The following is a 12,018-nucleotide window of genomic DNA, read 5'->3' as shown; positions in this document are numbered from 1 at the left end:
CCAAAGCTTCCAAAACTAACACGAGCCGTGCTGCGGGGCCCCGTGTGATTAGGAAATTAGTCATCTTTTTAATGAGCGCAACAAAGTCAATGTGCCCCAAAACCACTAAAAATAAATCTCACATTCTCTTTGAAAAGAAATTAACGTTATGGTTTAATCATAATATCAGTCCCTATCCCTGGAGGGGCCGCAATAGGTTGAGTGACCAACATAGTGCTAGAAGTGGGATGAACTCCTCTTCGATTCGAACAAACTACCTGCCGCCCCTCCCCCACCTTTTTTATTTAAAAGAGTCATCGCCTTTAAACACCCAGAATGGATATGACATATGTACATCATCTGAAAATCTGAGTTCACTAGGATTCAGTTCACAGGTTTCAAGAGGGATGTCAACCAACATGCGTTTGCAGCCATTCTACAGTAACGCTCAGAGATGGACACTCATGGGTTGCTCTGGTTTCACTCTTCTGTCCAGTTAATCCCACTCAAGTACTGTCCAGCCTCACCCGGAACACTCAAATTGTTGACGAGTAATGCAGGATGGAGAGCATAGGGAAGGGTCAAAGGTGGAGGGCCCTACAAGGGTAGAACTCAACTGCCAGCTCATCAAGTGGGAAGAACACGATGGCCAGGACCATTTGGAGAAGGAAGTAGGTCAGACAACTCTCATATTGTTGAGATACAGTAGAATGCCAAGACCCTATCAAAAGCGGTCCTATTCACAAAGTGGGTCAGCAAGGGGGAAAAATGGGTTCAAATTACAGCCTGTCCCATTTGGAACTCAAGAACTCCTTAGAACCAAGCAGTCAAAAAGCATTTATATTGCTTTTTCAAACACATACACACATTCGTAAATATTTCCCTCACTTCCCAGGTCTGCTTTGCACGCTAACTGAACCCCAGCACACAGCAATCTGTGGATGGAAATAATCCAAGGAACGCCGAAGAACAACCCAGGGCTCTGTGCTGTAGGTGGAGAAGGTACGGCAAAAAGTAAAGCAAAGCAATTAATTAGGAGTTCCGTAAGGACAGCTCTTGTTTCATTTTAATAACTTTGGTGGGGCACCTTGTCAAGTTTTACACTCAGTTTACAGAGTTACTAAAGTGCACCAGTTGCATTTTAAACTGAAAGAGTCAAGGCAGAGGAAACATCTGCATCAATAATTCCACAAGTCCCTGCGAATTTAAACAGGAACAGCACGCTGACAATGTCGGGAGAAGACAAAACCTCAGCCCAATATCGAGGCCTCCTGTTCTTGAAGAAAGGCTGTTTACACATATATGATTACCTACACGTTAAATAAATACCATGAATGCCCAAACCTAAACAACCAATCAAAGCTCATCCTGTCCACAACCGCAGCGTTCAGTTTCAGACACCAATGTTTTTCCAAATTATGGACGTGTGCATTTTTAAATGTAGGAGAGGACAGATGGTGTTTATCCAGGAAACCCTGGCCTCGGGCATCCGCTGCTCTTCTGTTTCACGTTTATTCTCTTGCTGAGAAGAAAGTTTGGCAAAGTCCACATGAAATGTATGTAGGGTGGAAAATTAATTTCAGTGTTCTTTTCAGTGTTAGACCTCGCTGCACCACTTAACATTCCTCACAAAAACTGCAGTTGCTGTGGACAAAAGGGTCTCAACCTCAGTCTAGCACAGCTACCTCTCACAAATGGCCATTTTAACAATCTCAATAGTCTTAATGCTGGACGACGAGATCGCTACATTAGTCAAAATCAAGAAATCATTGTTTTCACCATGCCCTGCTGAAGGAGAAGAGGAACGCACGCACGCACGCAGCTTGCTTTCCCAGGGCAAACTTCAAGTTCCTCATGCATTCTGACACAGGCACAACACGTGCCAACCTTCCCAGCTGCCAGGGTTAGTAGGTGCCGCTCGCCCCTCCCTGCAAGCCCTCGAGCAGAAAGAAACCACAGCTCAAAGCTCTTCACAGATCTTCTAAAAACACAGGGGAAGCACCTCCACAGACACAGAACCCTTTCACTGGACGGATTCCTACATAACATTGGGAGGCAAAGCAAATTAAATCTTTATTCTTCTCCTCGATCTGTCCCTTCTCATACAACTCTAGATTTACCGCTTCATTTTCCAAACGCTCAGTAAAGGTGAACTTCCTCAAACACTGTTTAGCGTATTAGCAAGGCTATAGTTGCAAAAAAAAATGACAGTATTATTTCATAACAGCGCTCAAAAATGACAGGGAGCAATTCCACAGCATAAAAGATGGGTGTTCTTGCAAGACTTCCTTTAGTCAACAAAGCCGGCCCCTTTCAAAAATCATAATTACAAATTACTGCCATCAAACTGACAACTCAGTTTGGCACTTCAGCTTGCAGCTCGTGACGCCGTCAGCGCAGCGAGCGCAAGAAACACTCAGACGCTCATGCCATGGCGCCACCGACATGGAAATCCATGTTGACAAAGGCTCTGCAAAACACCCCCACTTATGGTGGAGCTCTTGGCACAAAATTACTGGAAAATAAAATTACTTTTGCTTAGCAAAGTTCCAGCAGAACACCAGCATTTGTCATATCCCCCATTTACATAATACTAACGCCAACGAGCTATCGGAAAACTACAGCCATATGCTGGGTACGATGCGTTTGGCTGGCGCAGCGCAACCGTGGTCGAGGGACACGTCGACCCCCATTCTGCCACCTTGACAAGGCATGGAAGGGCCAAGACTTGCAAATGCTTGAGGAATAATTACCACATTCTCCAACAAGCCAGAGCAATCAGCAGCCAGTTTCAAACAACCTTGATAATCCATCCGTTTTTAATTGCCCAACTTGCCTTCTAAACGCTCTTCATTCCGGTACTGCTGACAACGGTCAGTCCTGATGTCTTTTTAATGCTATTCCCAGGGAGCAGTGAGAGCAAAGCTCCACTTTCTCCTCCTCCCCGCCAAGTGGGCAACAATCCCACTGCCCAAAGCTCTAACCGACAGTGCTTCCAAAGAGCTCCAAGCATAACCATTTTTAGCCCACACACCTGTTCACCTGGACCCACTCGTGCCTTGAGGTCAACTAGCGACCTAGAAGTCACCTAATATATGAGGATCTTTGGATGCAAAGTGCGGCTTTGCACCTTGCGGCGCTCCACCACCCCGATGGATCAGAGAGTGACAACGGCTTTTCACTTTAACACTGCGGGGCAGAAGATGACCACTGGGTCAGAGAGCTGCCCAAGCCAGTCTCCCAACAATTACTTCTTCATGGACAACTAGCAAGCTCCCACTTCTACCTTTAAGAAGAGGAAGACAGATTTATAAGGGAAAGGACAAAAGACAGGGGGGTACCAAAAGTGGTTCCAAAACAATCAAATCAAATCTTTATTGTCACATCATAGAGAAACTTCTTTGGTGTAATCCACTTTGTCATCCAGAAGGCATCTCGCGAGTCTTGTACCACGGGGCAAAAAAACACTATGCAGTAGTAAGGCTAATGACTAAAACAGGTTGCTTTGTACTCATAACAGATGAAAACTGTGCAGAGCAGGGGAGGAGACAGACTGCTGTTGATCGCCAGCGCCAGTGAATCCCAGCACGGAGCTCTATAAACTGGAGAGGCCAGCAAGAGGGCCCAGCGAAAGCATCCAGAGAACTCGGCACTGAAATCAGAGCGCTGACTTTCCACATGTGCCCAGCAGCCCAGCTGGGTTGCCTTGCATTTGGCATGTTTCCCCTTCTCCCTTGCATTGAGGAACCGGAGTCCACCTAATCGCTTTCCCCTACTTTCCGCGCTGGGAGCGACAGCCTGAAGAACAAGCACATGTATCACATGTGGACAGAGCCCTGAGGACTTTTGTTTTTTTAATGAATCCCACGTGTCAGGGAAAACAATCTCCATTTTGACAAGTGCTCAATAACACTCACATTATTCATTATCGTGGCGGGAGCTAAACGGATAATCTAACCTCTGACAGTTTGGGTGTCGCTTTGTGTCTGGTATCAGTCAGTCACCATACGCATTCACATTCTCACCCAGCTCTATTCGGAAGTCTTTATTTGCACATTAGACAATTACCAAAGGATAAAATACGCTGAGAATTAATAAACTGACAAGCAAAGGCCGAGTCTCTGACAGCTGCTACTCTATAGTCACCCCCTTACGATGAAAGGAGTGAGTGGCAGGTGAACTGATTTGTTTGTTCAGCGGACCACCCCCCCATCCACCCAACAAAGGAGACTGGAAGACAGCGTAACGCAAAGAATTAGGTATAATAAAATCATAATTACAATGCCTTTTATAAAGTAGGTTTTTCCATAACCAGAGTTATTACGGCCGGGGGCAGCCGCTGAGGTGTAATGGAAATTTGAAGCAGCAGCCAAGATCCTACAGACCACACAGGAAGTGAGACCATCGGTTAATCTCCCCATTAGTAATAGGTCTCATGTTTTCTACCTTTCTTCCCATTTACACCCTACTAGTCTTCACATTCTCCAGCAGTAAGATACTACAAATGAGTGTTAACCTGGGGATTTTAATTACCCAACCTAATGAACCAATCGCTTGGCTACACATGCAATTATCACCCTCTAACTGGCAGGGGGATCATTTTGCCATTATGAGTGGACTCGACACATAAATCAATCATTAGTAAACAGTGAGATACGCAGCAGAGAGCAGCGAACAAGGAAGGCCTTGGTGGCCAGCAGAACATGGGCATGCTCAAGTCATTGGTACAATGGGGGAGGTAACCCTCTAGAGTCAACAACAGACACATGGTGAGTACACTTCCACCAACCCAAGGCTTCTTTCTTAACATGTACTTCATTCATCATAATAAAGCATGATAAACCCTTTTACAAATGACCAACGCACCCTTTCTCAAAAGCAAACATCCAGGATCATCACGGCATGGTAGCACACTTGTTTGGTGAAAGCACACTGGCTGCAGAAAATGCAAAACATAGCAAAGTTCCAAGAGCAAAGCCATTTCTGAGAGTGGTCTGGTCATATCAGTGATACTCTGATTGTTCAAGGAAACCAGAAAGGATAAATATCTTAGAATGGGGGTGCTTGGATCATTCTAAGAAACAAGAGACTTTATGGAACTGAACTATACCTGGTGGTCAACTCCATCGACATCCTCAACTACAACCCAATAGTGGCCCTCTGAACGTAAACACAGCACCCTGGTGATAAGATGTTACATTACATATTGCATGAAACCAGGAGGATAAGTAGAGCGGAGTGCAAACAAGAAAAAGCAAAAGAGTCATTATGCCAGACACACCACTAAGCTAGCTAGCATCTCGGAGACCGGGAATATATCACCACAAACAGGACCAGTTCTACTGTTAAGAAAATCTGAGAAATGATTGATAGTTGAAAATAGTGCAAGTGATCTAAAAACAGAAGAACTTGATGTTCGTTGCCGTTCATCCGAACCAAATGGTAGATTGCCCTAAATTGACATTTATTCATTTGATGCTTTTCTGCAAAACAAATTACAATGTTAAGTTACTTACAATTATTTACCCATTTACACAGCTGGGAAGTGTGATGGGAGTAATTTAGGTTAAGTACCTTGCTCAAGGGTACTAAAGGTGGGATACAAACCTGAAACCTCTGGGTCCAAAGGCAACAGCTCTAACCACCACTATGCTACCGCCTACCCAGCATGAACGTTAAACTAGTACGAGTTCAAAAAGTTACTCAAGAATCACGTCTCTATTTAAACGTTGATATAATGCATTTTTTGTATTGTTCTCCGAGATGTGCATCGCATGGGGGGGGGGTGAAAGGTGTCTGAAGTGAATAAATAGAAAGTATATTGTTATTTTCTATGAGTAATTCCTAGCTTTTGCCTGATGGAAATTTTAGGTGGGGCTTGGGTAGAGAGAAGTTTTGAAAAAATGTGTTTCAAATAAACAGGCATTTTCAGAAGGGGACCCTACAATTAGTAACTTGAGACGCAGTCCTGCGCACGTAGATCCCGCTGCTGCAGCTCTCTGGAATCCTTCTCCCGGAGGAACGGCCCCGTCCCCCCTAATCTCCTGGTTTTATTAGTTTCCAGGCCGAGTCTGTCCATTCCACACCCTACCCCCATCCTTCTCTTTGTACTATTCTCCAGCAATGCCTGCCTGCCTGCCTGCCTGCCCGCGTGCATTTTCCGTACCACTGCCAACCCCTTTTCATGCCGTAATGGGAGCCTCGGCTTCTCCCACTCAAGTCCCTCCGTTTGGGGAAATCCAGTTCCAACCATCTTCATGATGCACTTGACGACCAAGCAAAAAAAGAAAAAAAAAAAAGTCATGGCTGCCAGCAACATAAGTAGTTTGCAACAGGAGAATTTGCCAAATTTGCATATGCTTACAGAAAACCTCTGCGTTTAATTTGTGGAAAGTGACATTTTCCAAAGATACACATAGGAGGAGACGTAGAACACCACAGAACATTCTAGAAATTTTCCACTTGATGATGTGGTAACTGGTTGCAGTCACACTATCCAAGTAAAAATGGAGAACAAAACAGAAAACATGCCAACAGATAGCATAATTCTGAGGTATGTTATCAAATATTACAATATTTACCAAGCGGGATTTAATGCAGCTCTCAGATAAATCCGTGTGTTTGGTAAAAGAAACTTTTGGAAGAGCTCTGCACTTCAATTGTCTATATAAACTATATAACTACTACTTTAGTTTCGTGCGTTTTTACAACTGAGACACCACATGAAATGGTTAATTAGTGCAGTAGTTTGTTTGGCCTTTAACCAAGAGGTATAACACAATAACAGTCGTGTAAACATTTAAGAGGTGTGTGTGTGTGTGTGTGTTGGCCAGACAGCATCTCCCTGCAGACAGGAGCTCCACACTGAGGGAATATGTAATAATTCGCTATGATTTCCTTTTAGCCCCTAGAAAAGAAGTTATTGCAGCTTTACTATTACATTTACACATGAGCTACTACCTGTATGTATAAAAACGGGGTATGGGCTCAAGTCATAACCTCCTAAATAAAACTCTTCAGCTCTTTTTTTTGCCACACACTAAATGAATCATCGTGTCTCCTGTTAAATAAATGTGAAGCCGCAAACGAAACGGGCCACAATTTTATGTAACTGCATTTTTTCATGTCTTAGTCTAGAAAACAAAACCTTCGCACGATGATGTATTCATTTTTCTTGTTTCTAAAAACTGTTCGCAAGCCACATTTTAAGAACCATTTTTCACAAATCGCACAGGTAAGTGTGTGTGTGTGTGTGTGTGTGTGAGAGAGAGAGACGATCATTCCTCCTCCTGTCGCGCGTGCACCGACTGCAAAGAAGAAGCCGGGGCTCGAGACACAGCCCGAGTTTCGATGCAACGGAGAGAAGCCCGTGACGAAGCAGCAATGAATAATCGGGAAAAAATGCACTACCGCTAAGTGTGGTTTAAACGCAATTATAAAGAGCGAAAACAAATGAGACGCGCCGAAAAGCGCCATTTTCGCACCTTCTTCCCCCATGAAGAAATTAAGTGCTTCGTGAATGCGGCCAGGTGTCGTGTCGGGTCGGGTCCGCGCAACTGACCACCACTAGGGTTAGCTCACCGCGCGCGCGCGCACGCGCACACACACACACCTGAACCTTAGTCTACCGTAGCGACGGCGCAAAAAGTGGGAGAAGAAACGGGAAGCCACCGTTCATGCGGCTCTTCTCAATTTTTCCTCCACAAACTAACTTTGCGGGTTCGAGCGCGTGCGGGTAAGGAGCGCGGGAGCCCACCTGTGTGCGCGTGCTTGGTGCCGGTGGTCGAGCGCAGGAAGGTGAGGAGAGCGAGGAAGAGGAGCAGCCGGACCCGCCGCTCCGCCATCTCTCTCTGCGCTTTATCTGCTCTCTATAAAAATGCTAGTAGTAAAAGGAGAAATAATATATAATAAAGCGAGAGAAATCCGAGTTTAGATCCTGCTGGGCTGAAGCCGCCGGTGGTCCCCGGGTGGAGAGCGGCGGTGGAGGGTGAGCGTTTCCCCGCGGTGATGGTAACAGGAACCCGCAGGAGGACACATGGAGATGGTGGGACAGCGGGAGTGGGAGTTTGCGCAGAGATAGCACGCGCGCCGCCGCGGGTCGGTTCACGCACGAGGGCTCTGACGACCGTGGTCTTCACTTCAGCGCGGGGGAGGAGGAGGAGGAGGAGGAGGGGTGGGGGGGGTCGAAGGAGCCTCAAGTCAATCCATGGCCGGAGAAATCATTGCGGCCAACGTTGGGCGCAGAATGATTCGCCCACAGCCGCAGTCCGGAGCGGAGGGGCAGAAGGAAGATCCAGGAAAGCTCCGGGCACGAGGCGAGCTGAGGTGGCGCTAAAGGAGGACTCGGACCCCGCAGCGTCTCCTGCTTCTCCAGAACCCAACTGCTCGCTAAGGCTCAGCGGAGAGACTGGAATCTGCCGCGGACTCATGGAAAACCAGGAGCTGGAATTCCGGAGCGGCGGGAGAGTGGAAGTCCCGGAATGGGCATGCGCCACACCGGAATGGCACCTTCTCATGGAAACAAACGGCGAATTGTGTGTGTGGAAGTGCCCCGTATCGGCTATTAACTTATTGATCAGCTTTTGTCCGCAGGAATGTGGCGGGTAGACCACACTGTTGGCACTGGTTAGATATAATAGCAATCAGTTTCAGAACCGCTTGTCCCATACGGGGTCACGGGGAACCGGAGCCTACCCGGCAACACAGGGCGTAAGGCCGGAGGGGGAGGGGACACACCCAGGACGGGACGCCAGTCCGCCGCAAGGCACCCCCAGCAGGACTCGAACCCCAGACCCACCAGAGAGCAGGACCCGGTCCAACCCACTGCGCCCCATAATAGCAATCCAAAACTAGGTAATGACGTGACTAATGAGGATTTGTTGCTTTCATCCTCTCATCTGCATACACAAGTTAAAATCAGGCCTGGAGTAATGTCTGAAAATATGAATCATGTGATGTTCCAAGTTCTCATATCATATCATTCAGCACACCTAGAACCTTATATTTTTTTCTTCTTCCTTATAACACTGATCAGTGGTAATTATCGCAGGAAAGTGAGAAAAACTTTAGTCCCAAATTTATAGCTCAAGTGTGAGTAACAAAGACAATAAATTGAATGTCTCACCAATAAAGTGTTCAAATAATAAGTCAATCAGTTAAAATATAAATCAAATAGCACTTATAGCAGTTCCTACAATGCAGACAATCAACTTAAAGGTGCTGAGGTCCAGTATTGCCTTTACAGTCTTATTCTGACTGATCATCACCCTCCCACTTTATTTTTTTTTTTCCCTTAGGCTTCAACCCGATAATTAAATCCATAAAGCAAAATATTTGGAGAGCTGTGCAGCCAAAGGAATTATCTAGTTTGACCCTTTTTAAATAGATTCACATTTTACCTTTCTCTAGCCAACTTGCAGTGCTGTATTTCTAAAGTCCCATTAGACTTACAACTGTCCCCAATAAGATGGCCTTAATACTTATTTAATTCAGTGCATCCATTTCCTTTATTGGGGAAACACAGGAATTGATTTCCGCCACAGTGAAACAAAAAGGCATGGTTTCATCCTTTGTACTCATAATAATAGTACAAAATCACGACTCATCAGTACAGGTTATTTTCTAAAGTTTGAGAGATTTGACAGTCCTGCAAATCCATCTGTCTGTCCCCTTTATTTTTTTTTATTTTTTACTTGCACATTTTTTGAAGCCTTGATGGTCTGATGGAATCTTCCAATTATTTGAGAAGAAAAAAACTTCTACTGTTCACATTAAACAATGGGTAATTTCTTAAAACCCATTAGGTGAACATCAGTACAGTGGGCAAAACCTGAGGTTGAAAAACCAACACAAATTCTGCCCCAGATATTCGTAGTGATCCTTCCCGAAAGCCCCACTAAACAGCACGAGCACTCAGGACTGGACTGACACTGGAAATATTGTCCCGTTTTAGAAATTATTATAACGTCAAGCACTCTTTGCACAAATCTGGCATACGGACGGGCACTTTATGTAGTCTGTGTCGGTAACCATGTTCTGTAGCACCACGGTCCTGGAGGAACATTATTTTGTTTCACTGTGTACTGTACCAGCTGTACATGGTCGAAATGACAAAGCCTCTCGACTCTCGAGCCCCTTCAGTAGGCTGTAGGGAAGAGCGCCACCCACTGGAGGCTGTGTTTAGAGCTTTACCATTATTGTCAGCGTACAGTAAATACTGTATGTTCATCATTACTGGGAAGACCTTACTGATGTACAGCGGTCAGTACATTTGTTCAATTAGTCATTTCATGTTTTGATATTTTAAAATGCACATTGTAAGTCTGATTATACTATTTTAACTATTTCTTAAACCCACTGTCAGCTGTCAAAAATATGAGATTTGCCTTCAGTAATCGTGAATTCTCACCGAATGACTTTTTCAAGTCTGTTTTTAATGCTGTTATGAAAGATTCAAAATATTGTAGATGCTCTGAAATCCTCCTCCGTGAACCGCCACCTTATCGTGGTGGAGGGGTTTGAGTGCCTGAATGAGTCCAGGAGCTATGTTGTCTGGGGCTACATGCCCCTGGTAGGGTCTCCCATGGCAGACAGGTCCTGGATGACAGACGAGACAAAGCGCGGTTCAAAAACCCCTTATGACAAAAAAATCAAGGCGTCCGTTTACCCCGCCCGGTATGGGGTCACCGGGGCCCCACCCTGGAGCCAGGCCTGGGGGGGGGGCTCGCATGCGAGCGCCTGGTGGCCAGGTCTATGCCCACGGGGCCTGGCCGGGCTCAGCCCGAAGCCACAACGTGGAGCCGCTCTTCGGTGGGCTCACCACCTGCCGGAGAAACCATAAGGGGCCGGTGCGTTGTGATTTGGGCGGTGGTCGGGGCCGAGTGCCCGGCCGACCCAAACCTCGGGCGCCAACTCTGGTTTTTGGGACTTGGAATGTCACCTCACTGGCGGGGAAGGAGCCTGAGCTGGTGCGGGAAGTTGAGAGATACCGTCTAGATATAGTCGGGCTCACTTCCACTCACAGCTTGGGTTCTGGAACCACTCTACTCGACCGGGGGTGGACTCTCCACTATTCTGGCGTTGCCCAAGGTGAGAGGCGGCGGGCTGGTGTGGGCTTATTAATAGCCCCCCAGTTCAGCCGCCATGTGTTGGAGTCTACCCCGGTGAATGAGAGGGTCATCTCCCTACGCCTTCGGGTCAGGGAACGGTCTCTCACTGTCGTTTGTGCTTATGCGCCTAGCGGCAGTGTAGAGTACCCGGCCTTTTTAGAGTCCCTGGGGGGCGTGCTGGAAAGCGCTCCCACTGGGGACTCTGTCGTTCTACTGGGGGACTTTAACGCCCACGTGGGCAGCGACAGTGATACCTGGAGGGGCGTGATTGGGAGGAACGGCCTCCCTGATCTGAACCCGAGCGGTGAGTTATTGGATTTCTGTGCTAGTCGCGGTTTATCCATAACGAACACCATGTTCATGCATAAGGGTGTCCACCAGTGCACTTGGCACCAGGACACCCTAGGTCGGAGGTCGATGATCGACTTTGTAGTCGTTTCTTCTGACCTTCGGCCATATGTCTTGGACACTCGGGTGAAGAGAGGGGCTGAGCTGTCAACTGATCACCACCTGGTGGTGAGTTGGATTCGATGGCGGGGGAAAAAGCTGGACAGACCTGGCAGGCCCAAACGCATAGTGAGGGTCTGTTGGGAACGTTTGGCGGAGGCCCCTGTCAGAGAGGTCTTCAACTCCCACCTCCGACAGAGCTTCAACCAGGTCCCGAGGGAGGTGGGGGACATTGAGTCTGAATGGACTATGTTCCGCTCCTCCATTGTCGGTGCGGCTGTTCGGAGCTGCGGCCATAAGGTCTCCGGTGCCTGTCGCGGCGGCAATCCCCGAACACGGTGGTGGACACCGGAAGTAAGGGATGCCGTCAAGCTGAAGAAGGAGTTCTATCGGGCCTGGCTGGCTCATGGGACTCCTGAAGCAGCTGACGGGTACCGACGGGCCAAACGGAGCGCGGCTCTGGCAGTCGCCGCGGCAAAAACTC

At 47.1% G+C, this 12,018-nt stretch overlaps 1 protein-coding gene across 7 annotated transcripts in view; it reads right to left on the bottom strand.

Moving 5' to 3' along the window:
- neo1a (neogenin 1a) overlaps window positions 1-8,403 on the bottom strand; it is a 134,414-nt gene extending 126,011 nt beyond the window's left edge. For all 7 annotated transcript variants that reach the window (XM_029256140.1, XM_029256145.1, XM_029256146.1 and 4 more), the window contains exon 1: window positions 7,736-8,403. In XM_029256140.1, coding sequence (XP_029111973.1) covers window positions 7,736-7,823 — 88 coding nt within the window. In that variant the 5' untranslated portion in view covers window positions 7,824-8,403. The remainder of the gene's footprint in view (window positions 1-7,735) is intronic.
- Window positions 8,404-12,018: the final 3,615 nt, after the last annotated feature.

This window comes from Scleropages formosus, chromosome 11 (assembly GCF_900964775.1).
Source record: "Scleropages formosus chromosome 11, fSclFor1.1, whole genome shotgun sequence".
NCBI lineage: Eukaryota > Metazoa > Chordata > Actinopteri > Osteoglossiformes > Osteoglossidae > Scleropages > Scleropages formosus.
The sequence above is the reverse complement of the archived record's forward strand: the minus strand, read 5'-3'. Positions and strand labels throughout refer to the sequence as shown.